The 17,993-nt window shown below is 38.2% G+C and overlaps 2 protein-coding genes across 6 annotated transcripts; both read right to left on the bottom strand.

Annotated features, from left to right (window-relative positions):
• Positions 1-1,652: 1,652 nt before the first annotated feature.
• LOC135677460 (cytochrome P450 71D11-like) lies at positions 1,653-2,330 on the bottom strand. Its single transcript, XM_065189820.1, has one exon. It carries the CDS (start codon positions 2,328-2,330, stop codon positions 1,653-1,655), a length of 678 nt encoding a protein of 225 aa, XP_065045892.1.
• Positions 2,331-6,503: 4,173 nt separating this feature from the next.
• LOC103988145 (transcriptional corepressor SEUSS) lies at positions 6,504-16,971 on the bottom strand. Of its 5 annotated transcripts, none has more exons than XR_001978709.2 (10): positions 15,042-16,971; positions 14,847-14,966; positions 14,595-14,643; positions 14,241-14,455; positions 14,062-14,130; positions 13,855-13,952; positions 12,320-12,413; positions 10,159-10,228; positions 7,588-8,865; positions 6,504-6,980 (listed from the first exon to the last, which is right to left on the bottom strand). XR_001978709.2 is itself a non-coding variant. In XM_009406683.3 (9 exons), exons 1-9 carry the CDS (start codon positions 16,035-16,037, stop codon positions 7,946-7,948), a joined length of 2,631 nt encoding a protein of 876 aa, XP_009404958.2. In that variant the 5' UTR covers positions 16,038-16,971; the 3' UTR covers positions 6,504-7,945. The 5 variants fall into 5 exon arrangements, 1 of the variants encoding a protein (XP_009404958.2); XR_671947.3 differs by having other exon boundaries at positions 6,504-6,976; XR_671948.3 differs by having other exon boundaries at positions 6,504-7,762; positions 7,845-8,865.
• Positions 16,972-17,993: the final 1,022 nt, after the last annotated feature.

Here is a 17,993-nt window from a genome sequence, read left to right as displayed (position 1 = left end):
ATAGGCTATTTCACTAAGTAGATATGGTTATATCATTTACACGATAAATCTGAAATTTTAACAATTTTTACCAACTTTAGAAAGTTGGTCAAGAATTTCTTTCGGTCTTCATATATAACAGTTTACTTTGATGACGGAGGCGAATATCAAACCCTCATATTATGCCTCTCAGCTTGTGATATACAACATCTCAAGTCACCCTCACATACTCCCCAATTAGTTGGCTCTACCAAACGTAAACATCGACATATAGTTAAAACTGATCTCACACTTCTTCATTAGTTTCCCCTATTGATGAAGCAATGCCCTCGGCAATATCGCCATTGGCTTTACCTTCTCCTAGACCTAGTGACATTGAAGTGCTATAGGTTGGCCTGGCCCGTGTCAATGACTCACCACCAACTATACCAACAATACGACCTACCACTTCCATAGCCCATAGACATCAATAACAATATGCTCCAAAAGCTATATTTTCAAACCACATCAAGTCCTTGACCTATATGTTATAACAAACTCCTCCCCTAAGGCCAGTGAATCCATCATAATTATTTAAGCTCCAAGAACTTAATATATTAAACTTGGCTCGTTTTTTACATCAATTTGCTTCATCAACTCCAAGTCTGATGCCTCGTTATTCATACGCCAACAAAATGGAGGCACAATATATCTTATGGTGTATGTGGATGATATTATTATCACGGGCAATGATCCTTTGGAGATTCAAGCATTCCTAAAGCAATTGGCTGATTGATTCTCCCTGAAAGATCTTGGAACCTCGAGCTATATTTTGAGAGTGAAAGCAACATTTACATCTTCAAGTCTCTTCCCATCACAAGGAAAATATATTCAAAATTTATTATCAAAGACAAATATGCAGGATGCAAAGAATGTTACAACTCTCCTCTCTACTAGTGAATCACTCAAATTATATGATGGAAGCTCTGCTACGAACTCTACTCAATACCGACAAGTACTTGGTTTCTTATAATACTTAGCTCTCACTCATACAAATATCTCATTTAATATCAATAAATTATCATAATTCATGCATCGATCATCTACTATACATTAGTCTACAATCAAACGAATTTTGTGATATCTTAGAGGGACCTCAATGGCTAATCAACTAGCAGACTCATTCACGAAGCCTATCGCTCGTAAATTATTTTCGTTGCATCGGTTCAAGATCGACATCCTTGACAGGTGCTCAATCTTGTGAGGGCATGACAGCAAATAAAATTTTCTCAACCACACAAGAAAATTTTGCTGATCAGTTAAAGAAATTTTTTTCTTCATATAAATAGGCATTATATTCAACTAATTTAAATGTTACATTTCAGTTTACGAGAGAGAAGATGTTCCGACCTGGATCACAGCCTTGATGCTGTGCAGTGAAAGGTCTCCTTGGTCTTTAAATCTCATGAGCACATCAACCAAATCTTCCTCCACGTCTCCTGCTCCGCCCGCCTTCTTTATCTGGTGCTGCCTAATTATGTCGTCCGTGATATTTTCAAACTCCCGTCGGATCCTATTCAACCTGAAGCTCGTGCCGGTGACGACATCTACGAACTTCAACTTGGGGAAGGAGTCAGCGAAGCTAAACCTGGACAGTGATAACAACGCCTCCTTGACGAGTGGCAGCAGCAGATTTAAATCTGCTGCTGCTCGAATCTCTTGCCAACCACTGCCGCAGAAATGATGTCGCCGATCACCGTCATGAACTTGTTGCTGAGGTTGATGGGGACCGCCGGGGGCGTCATGGAGACGTCCCTCAGCAAGCGGAGGATGGCGTCCTCCCTGACCGAGGCGAAGGACTTGACGCGCTTCATGCTGAATAGCTCCGTGGCGCAGATCTTCCTTAGGTGTCTCCAGTAGCTCCCGTACGGGGAGAAGGCCACGTCCACGCAGCCGTAGGTGATGACTTTGGCGGCGGCGAGCGCAGGGCGGTCGGCGAAGTTGGCGTCCTGGGTCTTCAGGACCTCTTCGGCGGCCTCGCGGGAGGAGACGACCACCACGTCGACCTGGCCGACGCGGACGAGCACGAGGGGCCCGTGCTGGGCGGCAAGGTCACGCAGCGCCTGGTGGGTGGGCTTTCCGACGAGGTGGTGGATGTGGCCAATGACGGGCAGCCCCCAAGGGCTGGGAGGGAGAGGAGGTTCATGGTTCGGCTGGAACTCGGAGACGGATCTCCTCCACAGGAGGAGGAACGCGAAAGGCAGCAGTGGGAGGAGAGCAGGAAGTCCGAGATCCATGTGTTCGCCGAAGCCGAAGCCAGCCAGCTTGTGCGCGCAGTACTTGTAGGGGGTAACAGCCGCACTCATCATCATCAGTCCGATGCACGTTGGGGATAGAGGAGCAAGGAAAAAACAGAATAGCAAATACACATGATATCTCTATGACTAGAGTCCTATTTATAGGACCTAGTGACAACCATCCTATATTATTGAAATCATCCTATAATTACTAGATTACAATTGCAATCATTCTATAACCACTGAATCATGATAACTATCTAGATAGATAACTATGAATCAAACCTTAACAATGCATACCAAGGATATGAATTTAGTAGCCACTTGCTTATCTATCATCGATCATCAATTGACTGAATGCAGTAAGGGCGATGTGATCACCACAGCGGAGACTGGTGATCGATCACGTCAGCCCGCTACAGAGGTGATCGATCACCAGTCTCCGCTGATGATGATGATATGTACGTATGATAGGGCCATCAGCTTGGCTGCATTATTGTGCATGCATCCATGGATTCCCGTGCACAACAAGCAATAGCTTGCAAGATTTGACATGGAACTTACAAACAAGCACCCTTATATCTCAACAACGAGTCTCAAACAAACTTAGTTAACATACATACATACATTAGAGTCAAAAAATAAAAATAAAAATCGATATCGATCAATGTTAAACTACTTTCATAATCCTGTTTTAATCGTTTCGGATCAAATATTTCATAACAAAGCCAATGAAACACACGATGTGCAGCTGAATGATCAGTGCTTTGTGATAAATGCATGTGTATCAAGGAAGTGTTGAAAAAGTTTATGGTGTCGAAGAAACCAAGTAGTCAAAATCTTCCCACGTCTCCACACTTTCTTTAATTTGGAAAAAGGAAAGCTACTATCATTTCCACAATTCTAAATAATTAAGCAATTCAACTTAGATGTGACATCAAAGGTGACAAACTTTAAAAGAGGATGTCATATCTTATTGATCGCCCGAGAATCTTCACTTCAAACAAAAACTTTTTTAGTTTTTAATATATACAAACTATTATAAGCTAAGAGAGGTATAAGCATAAAAACATAATATGCTATATTATGTTACGTAAAAACATTTTAATGTCAAGATTGAATTAAATAACAATAGATCATATTTACGACGCGTAGTTTTCGATGTCAATTGAAAACTTTATCTGATTTACAGAGACACCATCTTTCAATCCGAAAACCACAATGATATCAATCTGCAAGGAGAATTAGATTCATCTTCTCTCTTCCTATCCTTTCATACGACCACTTAGATCGTAATAACCCTCACGTATCCATGTCTCGTGTCCATCAATTCAACTACTCTAATCCAACTCTCTTGACTTTTATCAATATGAAACTATTTTCATAATCCTTTTTTTAGTCATCCTGAATCAAATATTTCATAACAAAGCCAAAGAAACACACACACAATGTGCAGCTGAATGATAAGTGCCTTGTGATAAATGCATGTATATCAAGAAGTGTTTATGGTGTCGAAGAAACCAAGTAGTCAAAATCTTGTCACGTCACCACACTTTCTTTAATTTGGAAAAAGGAAAGCTACTATGATTTCCACAATTCTAAATAATTAAGCAATTTAAACATCGAAGGTGGAGTGAGCCGTGAATCTAAGTGTTAGCCACATGTCACAAACTTGAAAGAGGATGTCATATCTTCTATCGATCCCCCACGAGAATCCACTTCAAACAAAAACTTTTTTAGTTTTTAATATATACAGATTGTTATAAGCCAAGCATCATTTTGAGAGGGGTGTAACCATAAAGACTATAATATGCTATATTATATTACACGAAAAAATTTTAATATTAGAATTAAAATCAAATAACAATATATCATATTTATGATGCGTATCTTTCAATATCATTTAGAAAGAATTTTATCTATTTACAGACACCGTTTTCGGATCCAAAAACTATAATAATATTGATTTGAATTAGATTTATAATATATCTTATTAATAAGATAAGATCATATAATCTAACAAGAAAGAGAACTTTATAGATAGATATATTACATCTATATCTATATATATAATATATTTTATCCTTGAAATGTCTATATAGATAGATAGATAGATATTGCGTAAATAATAGCAAGGGGGAGATCTTGTTGGGTTACAAATAGGCAATCTAATATTTCAAATTTTCATTGCACAATAAAGTAGAAAGGAAGAGCCTTGTGATTATAAAACTTGGCGTCGTTTTTACTAAGCCACAACATCGAAAGAGAGTTAGATGAAATCGAATATGATTTAGGTTGTTGATATGTCCTTTGGATGTCAACTTGTGACCTCCACAAAAAGCTAGACCAGACCAGAAAATACCATTTGCGATCGAAAGCCAGTAAGGATCTGAAACTTTGTACGTCTATCTTAATTTGGTGTGCATTTCGATTCACGTACAAGATTGCAAAATCATGTCTCAGTTATGTACTTCCATCTAATTAATTATCTACCAACATCGATCTAATTTGATAGTTTATTTATTACAAGGTCGTCAATTTTATTTTTTTATAAATAATTATTATTATTATTATTACTGCTGTCTATTAAATTAGTTTATTGTTTAGATCATAGTAGTGTTCTGTAGCTTCCTTTTTTTATCCAAAAGAAAGAAAGGAAGTTAGCATCTTGATCTTTGTTTTGGGCTACTTGACTTCCTTGACACCAAAAACTATTTCAACACTTGTCGAGATACATACACACGCATCTATCACAAGCCACTTATCATTCAGCTGCACCTTGGCTTTGTTATTTGATCCGTGATGCTCGAAAAGGAAGACTGTGAAAATAGTTTGTTTCACATTCATAACATCAGCTTCGGCTGCATTATTGCAGCATATGCATCCATGGATAAGCAATAGCTTTCAAATATCTGACATGGAACATTATAAACAAGCACCGAGTTGATTGTTATATATCAATCAATTGAGTCTTAATCAAACTAGTTAACATACATACGTACCGATCCAATAGTATATATGTACATAGATCGCCCTCCACCGGGTGGTACTGGTCACTTGACCCCCCGTATCAAGCGATACAGGGTCCATACCGGACGGTAATGATCAAAATCCGATCATTACCGATCAAGGGCTAAGATTGCCCTATTTCAAACAATCAATTTGATCATTTAAGACTTAGAAAATGATTTTTAAACTCTTTCCTCTCCCCTCTTTCAATTCATTTCACACTTTCAATCTCTTAGAATATGTCAAACTCTTTTTCACTTATCTCTTATTATTCTCATATTTTCACTCTCCTAAACTCATCAAAATTATGATTTGTGAATTGAATCAAATTTAAAAGACCAATTTGAAAGGATTAAGAGGAAGAACACTCTTTTTTTAATTTTTTATTAATTTATGAGATGAATAAACCTATTCTATATGATATATGACTGAATATCTAATATATTGCTTAATATGTTTTTGATTATAGAATGATGTTAACTATGAAGTAATTGAGGTCTCTAATATTGTGATTGGTATGTTTAATATTATTTTTTTTAATTAAATACTAAATAGATCAAATCTTTATATTTTATGCATATCAAGGATTAAATCATATGTTTGTTATAGTATAATAAATTTAATTAGATTTAATTAAAATTTTTAATATTATAATTAATAATTTTAATAATTTAATCAAAATTTGATAAATATTCAATCAATTCAATGTAATCAAAAATATATATAATACTATTCTTTCCTAATTTACATTATTTTTACTAAACTTATACTATATTTATATTTATTTATAACTTAATAATCCTAATCTAACTTTTTTTTTCTATTTTTAGTATTTTAAAATTTTTTTTATGATTTTGGATGTATCATCGATACGTACTTACATAACATCGATACACCTCGGTACATACCATATCAAGCAAAGCTCGATACACCGAAATTACAATCCTGGGTTGAAATAATTTATGGTGTCAAGGAAGCTAAGTAACCAAAACCAAGATCAAGATGCTAACTTCGCATGTCACAACACTTTCTTTTGAAAACAGAGAAGCTACATTACACTACTATGATTTCCATAGTTCTAAACAATAAACTAATTTTGTACAAAGAGATAGAAAGAGGCTTATAAGTACTAATTTGACATTTTTGCATCCGTCAAGATTTAACAAAAACTAAAAATAATCAACATCAACATTACACATTTTAGATTTTGATTCAGTAACTTTTATCACAATGTAAACCTGTAAGATCCATAGCAAACTTTAAATGCACAAAAGAACTTTCAAGATTACAAGAAGAGAGGCATTTATGGACATGTAACCTTAAAAGTAATTCGAACAGTACATATATATATCTTCTAATATACCAAAAAAAACAAATTTCCTTGCATACCTGACATCACTGCACTATAGTCGGTTCATGAACAATTGTTATCTGCCATGCTTATTCCTGCAAAATTTGCTCTTCTTTGTGAATTCCAGTCCAGATATCCCAAGTATCAGAACTGTTATACCAACTGATCCACATGACATTCTAATATTATATTCTGATCAACCAACAATCCATTCCAAGATGAGATCGTGGTTCTAAATAAGAGGATCCAACTGCAAGGAGGAACTGAGCAAACTGCAACCTCAAGAGAATTAACTGTCAAAATCTGTTTCCTCCACCACAGAGGCTTGATGTGTATTTGGTGCCAAAATAAACCATCAGAGCTTACTTGCAAGAAGAGGGATGTGTCAATAACTACAGCCCTGAATACCTTGTCTAAACAAGCAATGGAGAGTATATATGCAAGAAAGATAAACAAGACGATAGAGAGATATATATTATAAGCTTACCTCTGAGAGACTCTCAAGAGGTGAAAAGAACAAAATCTAAAGTTCATATATTACATAACTAACAATTGCAGTTACAAGGGCAAACAAACACAGTTAATACAGAATAATCAGAGGCTTTATGTGCAATGTTAGAAGACTGCTGTAAAGAATAAGCTTCAGATGGGCATGCAATTATTGAATAGACCATACAGCATGTGCAGTACGCTACTTAGGAATTAGATCACAAAGTAATGTCATTACAGATTCATTCAGCTTTAATGTCCAGATTGTCATCCAGTGTTCCTATTATTTATGATTTATTCGACTGTAACTTTTAAAAACATGCAAAACAAAGAAAATTGTGTGGCAGAAAGAACATAAACATTTTATCTCATTCACAGAAGTATCGACTTTGCGATCAAATTTTGTAGTCTTGTGATATTTGACTGAAACAACCAAAAAGATAATATAAATCCCCAAAAAGAGAGGGTGTGGTGTCGGCTTACAATTTTTTTCTCTTTCGCGTAAACCTCCACTGATTTAAGCTGATACTTTGAAAATACCTTTCTGCTGTATGCATAGCATGCAAGCTAGCACAAGGAAGCTACTCTAATCTGCTTGCTTGCTCTCCTTTTGTAAATATGATGCTTACCATGATGTCCCTTGATGAAAAAGTTGTCACTAATTCATTATAAATGTGGGATGCCTCAGATGCAAATCAAGCTAAACTAGACATAAGATTAATACAGAAAGTGAGAATTACATGGGCTGCAATGGACTGGAACACATGTAAATGAGGTGGTGGTAAAAGTCCTTCAGCTATTGCCCATGTACTATTGTTGCAAAATAAGTCTGTTTCACTCTTTAAGGTGAGGATTTCCAATCAAACTGAAGATTGTCAAAACCATTAACATGTCCAGACCCACTCAAAAGCCTGCTTTCCATGTCCTGCAACTGCTGATGATTCATGGTGTGTGGATACTGTGACAGGTGGTTCATCCCAACCCTACCAGTCATGGTCATAGTATCATTTGCCATAACCGCTCTTAATCCATTAGCAGTTGTTGATTGATCAGTCATACCCATGGCACTGAAACCCATTTCTCCATAACCCGAGTTGTTTGCCATCCCGTTTCTGACCAGACAATCAACTCCGTTCAAAGCAGGTGTAACACCATTAAGTCCCTTCAACTCATCTTCCAAGTTGCCTACACCATTCAGCTGAGAGGACATCATTTCCTGTAAGATTTTCTGCACAGAACTCTGTGATCCAGTTGGGTTGGCTTCATGAGACTGTACCGGAGGTTGTTGCAACATTGACATATTTGCAGGTGGGGGAACAGAGTTCAAATGAACAAGGTTAAGAGAGGTTGGGGCATTGTTACCACTTAATGCGGATGGCATCTGAGAGGGAAAAGGAGAAGATGCATTTGGTTGGGAAGGGAGCAGTGAATTGGAGGAGCTGGCTGATGGTATTGGAACCACACTCCCACCACCACTTTGGTCATTTGTGGTGCTCACCAGGTTTCCTTGCCTTGAATTTAGAGAGTTCTGGTGAAGAAGCTCCGATATGGAAGTTGTGGTGCAGGTCGCGGTTAGATTTCCAAGGGAATTCTCAACATTCATTGCACCATTACAACCAGCAATCTGAACACTATTTACATGAGAAGAGCTCTGATCATTGTGGGTTGAGTTTTGGGCAACCATCTGGTGATCCTTGGGTTGTTGGGTTTGTTGAGGGTGCAGTCCAAAAGAAGCTTTTCGTGGGAAGCTGTTTAAACTATCTGAACAAAAGATGAAATTGACAAGATAAAATTTAGAAATAGCTATTATAAAACAAACTGGTCAGACTGAACTTGATAATGTGAGAAACTTTCAAACCCTTCAATCAAATTTCAAGCTAACAAAGGTCACTTTCATAAAGGGAAAAAAATATCAACAGTTACTTTCCAAGTCATGACTAATAGTTTGAAAAAGAAATTCCATATAATTAAAAATATGGTTATCCCTTCCAGCTCCATATCATTGACAAGCCACGTACCACGTTTTTCTCATAGATGAACACCAAAATAAAAAACTGTGATTTTACAAACAATCAACAGTATCTCTGTATCTTATGCATCATGAACATTACAATCCCATAGCAGCCTGGGTTATTCATGGAGGATGGCACATAGCACACACTATCGATGGTATCATGAACCAAGATCAGGAGCACTATCATATATCTTACTAAATTCTAGATATTTTATTTTAGCAGAGATACAGAAAAAAAACAACAATAAGAAGCCATGATGCCCAAATATTTCAAGTCAGCTACATAGATCTTTACCATCATTGAGTGTGTGCAAAGCTAATACTCCTTAGTTACAACAATAGCATTCAAACCTTGATATATAGCTTTCAGAGAAGGCTCCTTGGGCTTACCTCTACCTTTACTCACACCACGGGTACTTCTTGCCTCACATCGTCTGACCAGAACCTCTATAGATCCCTTCAAAACATGTCTATACCATCAAAACTTTAGATGGTTCTCCCTTGTTTAATTTTGTATCAGAGCTACAACCAATCATTTACAAATAAAAATTCTTTTCTATCTTTCCAGGTAACTACAAATATCCACCTCAACATGCTCATTTTAGTGACACAAATTTTGTGCATGTTGCATTTTAATTGCTTAGCTGGTTCTTTGAAATGATGACTCAGAACAGACCCCTCATCAGTCAACTGGGTTGCCATGGCTGCTATGACTAATAGGCTTAAGGAGGCATAAAAATTCGATAGTGGCAAGCACCATAGCAGCCTTGGAATTGCTTAGAAACTGTCCAGAAACCTAAAAGCCAAAACCAGTGGCACACATGGTGGTGTAGTGCCTGTAGACCCAAGCCTATAGTGACATCTATGGTAACAACCACAGCTGCTTTTTAAAACATTGCATTATCTAGATCAAAGCAAAGAGTTCACTACAGAGTTCTAGAAGGATGTTTAAACAGCAACTGAGCAACTTAGAACTTGTTAATGTGCCAACCAAAAATCTACTATGAGGCATGCTCAGATAGAGGAAGGAATGAACTTACCCACAGGTCCAGTCCTGGTTTCTCTGCTGTAATCAATCAGGTCTTTCATACTATTAACCACCTCCGATATCTGTAGATTCAATAATTCAATAAAAAGGTTTAAAAAAATGCCTCTCTGTAACTTAGTTTCATCACATCTTGCTTAATGAAACACATATGAGAATACTAATGAAAAATAGTGTGCCATTTGGAATGCTTCTGAAATACAACATAGAAAAACCCAATGAGAAACATGTAATACCACTCATCAGTAGTCAACTACATTCTGTACAATCATTCTGTAAGTACGAGATGCTGAGGTTCAGTGGATCAGCCAATCTGAATCAAGTTTCATCAGTCCTGAAGCTGACTTTGCCGATATTTCAAACTTGTTGCCAGAGAAAGTGAGAGGCTCACCGAAACTGGAAACACCTGAGCATGGTAAATTTTGTCTGGTAGATGCCGACTTAGCCACTTTATTGGTCTTTTAGCTAGAGTCTACCAACTAAAGAGGGAAAGAAGGAAAAAAGAAAAGAAGCAAAGGAGGACGAGAAAAGAAGAGAAGAAATAAAATCTACCCTTCACCACTGATACATGCATATGACTCCCTTTTCATAGGGTTTTTTATAATATCTATGATTTACTTTTGTAAAATATTTCCAAATTATCTGAAATAATACATATGAAAATTTTCTAGCACATACAGTTCTACCTTTAACATTTACCCGTTTTCTAATCTTTTGACTTTTTATATTTGTCATTTTATAGTAATTTGTATTTGATCTATTACTACCAATACAATCAGACAGATCCCAAAGAGCCAGACCATAGGCTGATCACAACCGAGCAAACCTATGGAGATGCTCCACGTAGATCTTAAGTTCGTTCATATTACAGGTACCAACTAGACAAGTATAGGCATTAACAGAGACCAGGTTACAGAATACAAGAAAGAAATATTGTGTCCCTAGGATTTTTCAAAGACATTTCCCTCAATGGAATAAAAGCTAAATTAGCTAATGTTGGTGAAAAATAGCTATTGCACATGCTTGACAGAATAGTGTCATAAATCTGGACAAACTGTAACGACTTTAAACCTTTGCGCCAGATTTCGAAATCCCTTTTAAAAAGTCAAAACCTAACATGTAATGTGCATTCTATGCCTGATTCATAACTAGACAACTTCTTTGGTCCCTCAGGAAGGCCCAGAAAATACCATATTCATGAAATAGAAACATAAATGTGCTTTTATCAATGTGATATATGCTGAATTATTTGATTCGAATCAGAATTGTCAATCCATATCTTAGGTGAAATTGATTATGGTCAAATTAAATTGCATATTTTAGAGTTTGTTTGATGTACTGTGGGGAATGTTATGCTTAAATATTCATGTAATGGTTAATTGTCTCCGAGCTTGATTACTGTACCATAATGCACTTGAGACAATTATGTGAGTTACCTCAGGGACAAACCCAAGAAAAAGCAACATTACTGGTTTACATCCATTAAAGTGTGTGTCCTTAGTGGCACCATCAAGAACCCATCAAAAACCAAGCAACCCGAATATTTATTTAGTCTTAAGCATGAACAAATAATGTATTAAGACTTGCAAGCAATGCTTAAAGAAGGAATTCCACAATAAAAGTGCAAAATCTAATGTAAATAGAAAAAAACGAGACTTATTTTGCCAATAGCTAACTCAATATTGGATATAGGCTCTGAAAAAAAGAAGCTGCAGTTGAAAATTTTATTTAGCCAGCCATCTCATCTAAGATCTAGCAAATATCTAAACAATCAGTGACTCCTCATAGTCTGAACTTTAATAATGCACTAGTTCAGATTTTACATTGTTGGTTATACCTATTGCCCTATAGGTACCAAGATTTAGCACATGGAATCTTACATTTGCAAGTCTTAAACAGAATCTAAAGAAGATTTTCTGAACATAACATTTTTAACCATGCATTAGAAAAAAATTCAGGATGGGGATGGAGTAGAAATAAATTAACCAGCAAAAGAGAGCTTATCAAATAAATGGATAAGCACTAAAGACAAAAAAGGCCAAGGAGTTGTGCAAATTGCAACATGTTGCAACTTAAATAACAGAAGAAAGAAGTCAGCTAACAGGTAAAACACACTATCACGAAAACAGGAACTGAAGTATCAGAAAGCAACCAACCTGAAGGCAACGGATATATCTTTTTGTATATCCTAGATCATTTACTAATGGCACCTCCAGAGTTTTAGCCAATTGACGAGCAGACACCACAAATCTGACATACAACTCCAAAGTTGTCATAATAGAATTATATTATCCTGATTGAAGATCTGAAAAAATAGAAATAAACTGGCACACAGAGCATCCAATGTTCCGCGGTGCAGTTAATCATAACCTAGGACACCTTGCATGCAAGGTAGATAAATGTAAAAACAAACATGCAATTTAAGAAACAAATAATATAATGTAAATGACTACAAAAAAGACTTTGGTTCTCTAATTTAAGTTAACCTGAAAGCAAGGAACTTGATTGTTCTTTTGTCTCTACTTTGCTCCATAAGCTTGGCATAGGACAAGCAAAGGCTGCAAAGCCCTATGCCATTAACAGGACAATGCATCTCAGCAAACAACCTTCATTAATTGGCTATCAAGAAATTGGCACCCAAACAACTATATAACCAACTAGAACAATTTCTTCCTCAGCAGCAATTTATTTGAGAATGGCAGCAAAGATAGATAGATTGACGATAGAAGCGATGGAAGGACTATGGAGTTTTGCTCAAGGTATTCAAGGATGGCAGAGGTAGACATGTGCATTGACATGAATTGCTCGTTATGGCAACTGGACTAGAGAAATGTGCAATTCATCTGATGGAGACTTCAAGGTCTTCAGCTTGCCTCATCAATTCATGGCCAGACTCATGGCTTTTATTTTAAGATCTCTAAGGGAAACAATGAAGATTTTATGGCTATTTTTACAAATGGATGGTGGATTTTCAAGGGCATCAAAGACTAAAATTAGTCAGCATGGCTATAAGCAGAGGCATTGGGAGTTGGAGAGCAGTGGGTTCAGTGCTTCAGTTGTCTCCCTACATCACCCTATAAGAAGATATATATAACATGAGATATTACAGCCCGTCTGAGTAGGCCATATAACTGTTAACCAGTTTAATATCTATAAGTAGCCAAATTGATGATAAAGCTTGTAATATCCACAGCTCATCTCACCAGAATCACACGCACCTTACACACCTCAGTACATATTCTACCAGCAGAGGTTCACAAGGACATGATACCTGAGTTCCTGTCATGTTATCAAATGGTTGCTAGAGAGTTTCATATGCTTCTCTATTAGGCCAATAGAGACCTTCCCATGCAACACAGGGTTTGCTATAATGAAATTAGCTTGATAGCATGAAATAATATGGAACATCACCAGATAACGCATCCTAGACCAGAATTTTACAGTTTTATAAATCATGTATCACGATTGACTGAAACCTAAAGAATGCTATTGCACCAGGAAAAGTAAGATTTCAACCGACTGTTTCATTTTCACATGCCTATACAACCACAATTGCAGCATAATACATTACATATAAAATGATGTTACATGTAAGTGTGTAAATTCCAAAACCAGTGTCAGTGAGTCTAAAGATAAGAACATTTACATCTAACCAAGCAAAACCAATATATTATAGGTAGAGAAGACTTACGAATTACAAGTATTTTGCAAGTCCTGAGCAGATATGCTGGGAGGTGAATTTTGAGCTGTATTCTGATATTTCTGCGCGGCGGCTCCAAGTTGACTCACCTGAAGCAAGGGACCCATTGATACACCTTATCAAGGACTACAAGGACATCATTTGGATGCTACATTACATTATCCAGATAACATTTACATGACCATATGTCACCTATACCTGTGGTATTAACAACCTTCGAGGAACAAGCTCCTCATGCTGCCTGGCACAGAACTCCCACGAACATATCTGGCCATGGATAAGGAACGAGGATTATGACAATAAAATATAATAGAAGAAGGAAGCTCACAAAAAACATCACTATTACCAAAAATTCAGCTCCTTTAGTTATATTATACCTTCAATTCAGCAGAGAAAACAATCCGCAGTTGACCTTCACGCACCACGCGTAACTGCTCATAGACACTCTCCTGAATTGCTTTACCATAATCGAGGACAATCTGACCCAATGCATTTTGATATTCACGAGGCATATCAACATATAGAAGTTCCTCCAAAGTACCACTGGCATATTTAATTTGATATAGTCGTGGCAAAACTTCAAAAGTTGTTTCTTCAAAAATCAATATGCAAAAGAAAATAATATCAAATTACAAGGAACCAAGACATAAACCACATAAGAAACTATATATACATCTCAACATAATTGGGAACAAAAAAGACAGGAAACTTTATTAAAAGATTTTACATACCAAAACCACGACCAGGTTTACGGTTGCATACTTCACAGTGCCATGCATCCTGAAAAATTCACATGAACATATGTGAAGACGTTAGTAGACAATTTAGTCATGAGATTACAATTTACTCCATGATGAACACCAATCTGTGCATGAACATCAACCACGATCCATGTTTAAATTCTAAATAAGCTAGAACAAAAGGATACAACAGCCATCAAGATGTAGAAAACAAGTGAAGCAAAGTGTCAATGGTAAATACACCTGAGGAAAAACACCAGTAGTTTGACGCCCACTTCCATAGAGAGAAACACACCATCTCTTCCTGGCATTGGGGGCAAAGTATTCCGCAACAAATTTTCTCCAAAATTTGATATTATTATCCTGAATATGGAAAAAAAGTGTAAAAACAAAAGACACCAAAACAAAGCACGAAACATGACATGAAAAACTTAATACTTCTGGTCTATGCTGCTGGTGGTACATATATTGAGTCAAACGTCGAGCACACGTTCCTGGCTCATACAATGTGGGTTTTATTTGAGGTCTTATAGAAGCCTGTTGAAGCTGCTGTTGCAACTGGTTTCTTTGTTGTGGTCGGGTTTGAAGTATCTGTTGCTGTTGTTGTTGCTGAAGCTGCAACATCCTCTGTTGTTGCAGGAGACTCATCTGTGCAGCAGCAGCAGCCTGAGATGGCGGCCTTGACATCTGCAGCAACTGGTGCTGCTGCTGTTGCAGACCAAGAGCTGTATCGGAATGCTGACGTTCCAGTTTTGCTGGGCCCAGACTTCTAACAGAGTGCAGCTGCTGCGGCTCCAATTTTGTGGCACTGGAGCTACACAAGGTCTGCAAGTTCTGCGATGGACCAGTTTTATCAGACGGATCCATCTGCGGTTCCAACTTAACAGGAGCTATAGGGCCCATATTGCCCAACCCACCCCTCAGCATTTGCTGCTGGATGTGAGGCAAGGAGAACTGTCGCCGAAACTTGTGCATTCCCTCACGATGCTCGTTCTGTGAACGATCCACTGCAAGCTGATTCCTAGATGGATTCTGCAAAGACTGTCTTTGGGCTAGGCTAGATGCTGAAGTGAACGAGAGAGGATCAAGTTCAGCAGAGCTTAGCATCTCAACTGCACTTCCGACACCACCACGTTGTTGAAGACCAAGAGAAGCTGCCGAAAGCCCTCCGCCGGACACAGGCACTCCATTTCCAGTTGATTGGTTGAGGAGCGATGATATGTTGGTGTAGTTACCCAACAAGTTCATGTTGTTGCCATTACCATTACCAATATTGTCGAATTGGGTGCGAGGAGAAACCAAGGGCGAAGCTGGCTGCTGAGAAGGGAGAGAACCAGGCTGGGCTCCTCTCGACATGGCAGAGTTTGTCCGGAGAAGCGAGGCCGGGACCGACTGGCCTCCCCCAACCGGAGTAGGGGGTCCTGAAGGCACCATCTTTCTCGAGGGTAGGGATTAAACAGCCTATATGAGCCAATCAAAGAGACGAAATCTTTGATGCATCAGTTCAAATTATTAGTAATCCAGATACAGGTAGGCATCACCAACTCTGTTTGGGCCATCGAAAGACCGAGTCCTTGTTTTCAAACCCATAGGAAGAAAAAGGAATGGCGGAAGCAGATTCCAAGAAAGAACTTCTGGGTTGCAACATCCCCAAATTACACCCTCCGTTTAAAGAATCACACTCCGGTATTCCAAAAATCAGAAAGAACCAGTATCCAGGTCACAGAAATCGCCCGATAACTCGATCCTTTTTACCACAACTAGAAACAAAAAGGGGGATCAAGCAAGCAAGAAACCGAGCACCTTGCTGAAAAATTAGAACTCGAGGGTCAAAATTGCAACTTTTTTTGCCAGAAATAGAAACCTTTGGACCACAGCCCCACCGGAAAAGTGCTCGAGATCCGAACCTTTTTCTTGCGCCTTCGTCTGCATAAACTAATACTCGTCCACTTTCTTCCGCAACCGAAGGCCGAAGCAAGACCGGCGTTCGCTTGGGGCACCGGGTGTGGTGTACCACTTGCAAAGTAACCGAAATAAAGCACGGAAGCAGCTTCCCAAGAGATAAAAGCTATTCACGGCGGAAGACAGATTGGAAACCGACAAAGGGGAACGGCTTGCTTTTGTTCGAATCCACGGACCGAAGGGGTGACGGAGACCTCCGATGATGAAGGCGCCTTCTTCAGAAGCTTTGCACTTGGATCTCTAGCGACGGGGTTTCACCGGATTGATCCCGAGACGTGCCACAGCAAGGGTTTGGTTTGGACTCCCTTCCACAGACGTTTTCTTGAACTCACACACACACTCTCTCTCTCTCTCTCTCTCTTCTCTCTCTCTCTCTTCAGACTCTCGGGCTGGTGATATCGAGCTCCGGCGGACGCCAAATGCTACTTGGATTTAATTGAACTTGTGATAATTGTACCCCCGCAGTTTGGCCACTAAACCTCGCTTTCACTTTCCAATGCGGGTGAAAGGATCATGTTTACAAATTAGCCCTTTTCATTTACAAAATTACACTGCACTCCAAACAAAAAGGCCATTAGTGTTTTCATGAATATATCCGATTAAAAATATAGCAAAATTAATACAATTTAAAGAGTAATTACACTTCAAAAATGGATAATGGAATTTCTATGTTGATATTATAAAAAGGTGAAGAATGTAAAAGAAACTTCTAAAAGGCTCTGCAAATTCCCTTTCACAGCTTTCCTAAACAAAACCGAAAAATACGATCGTAATAATAAATAAGTCTTGGGCTTAAATGCAAAAACGCTGGCCACCGGGTATCGCCAGTCGAATGGGGCGTTATGATGACATGAGCATGCGTGATAATATCATTCCAGCTCGACCGTTCGTCATCTCTCTCCCTCTGCTTCGGCCTCATGTCATCCTCCTCGGCGACGATGCTATGGCCTCATGCGATCATCCATCACATCCAATCATAGCAAATATGGCAAATATAAAATATGATATAATATAATTAAAAATACGATCCGATCTCTATTATTATTTCCGTGAAAAAGTGGATTCGAAATCTAATTGGAAAGTCACATCGCTGCAGCAGCGCCGACTGACATGTGGTTTGATTGGTGGAGCCATGCACGTCAACGTGGCAGAATGGGAACCATACCGTCCATTTGTGTCGGTCTCGTGTCTCAGGTATCGTATTATCGTGGACACTAAGGTTTAGCCCTCGTCGTTGTCCATAGTATTCGAGCTCTACTCCGAAGCAGATAAGAGCTACGGACAAGAAGAGGGCAACACAGTCGCTTCGCTGTCATATGTACCAAAGACTTTCTTTGCATACGACCAAACCAAAGTGACACCCAACTAAAGTTGCATGGGAGATGATGAGTCCGTATATATATATACAAACAGACTCTTCCAACTATG

This window comes from Musa acuminata, chromosome BXJ1-6 (genome assembly GCF_036884655.1).
Source record: "Musa acuminata AAA Group cultivar baxijiao chromosome BXJ1-6, Cavendish_Baxijiao_AAA, whole genome shotgun sequence".
Classification (NCBI taxonomy): Eukaryota; Viridiplantae; Streptophyta; class Magnoliopsida; order Zingiberales; family Musaceae; genus Musa; species Musa acuminata.
The sequence above is the reverse complement of the archived record's forward strand: the minus strand, read 5'-3'. Positions and strand labels throughout refer to the sequence as shown.

Coding starts and splice junctions, on each gene's coding strand:
- LOC135677460 (XM_065189820.1), bottom strand. CDS start 2,330: ATGATGATGAGTGCGGCTGTTACCCCCTACAAGTACTGCGCGCACAAG.
- LOC103988145 (XM_009406683.3), bottom strand. CDS start 16,037: ATGGTGCCTTCAGGACCCCCTACTCCGGTTGGGGGAGGCCAGTCGGTC. Junction 14,644..14,846: donor CTACTGGTGTTTTTCCTCAG/GTGTATTTACCA, acceptor TGAATTTTTCAG/GATGCATGGCACTGTGAAGT. Junction 14,456..14,594: donor TAAACCTGGTCGTGGTTTTG/GTATGTAAAATC, acceptor TGATTTTTGAAG/AAACAACTTTTGAAGTTTTG.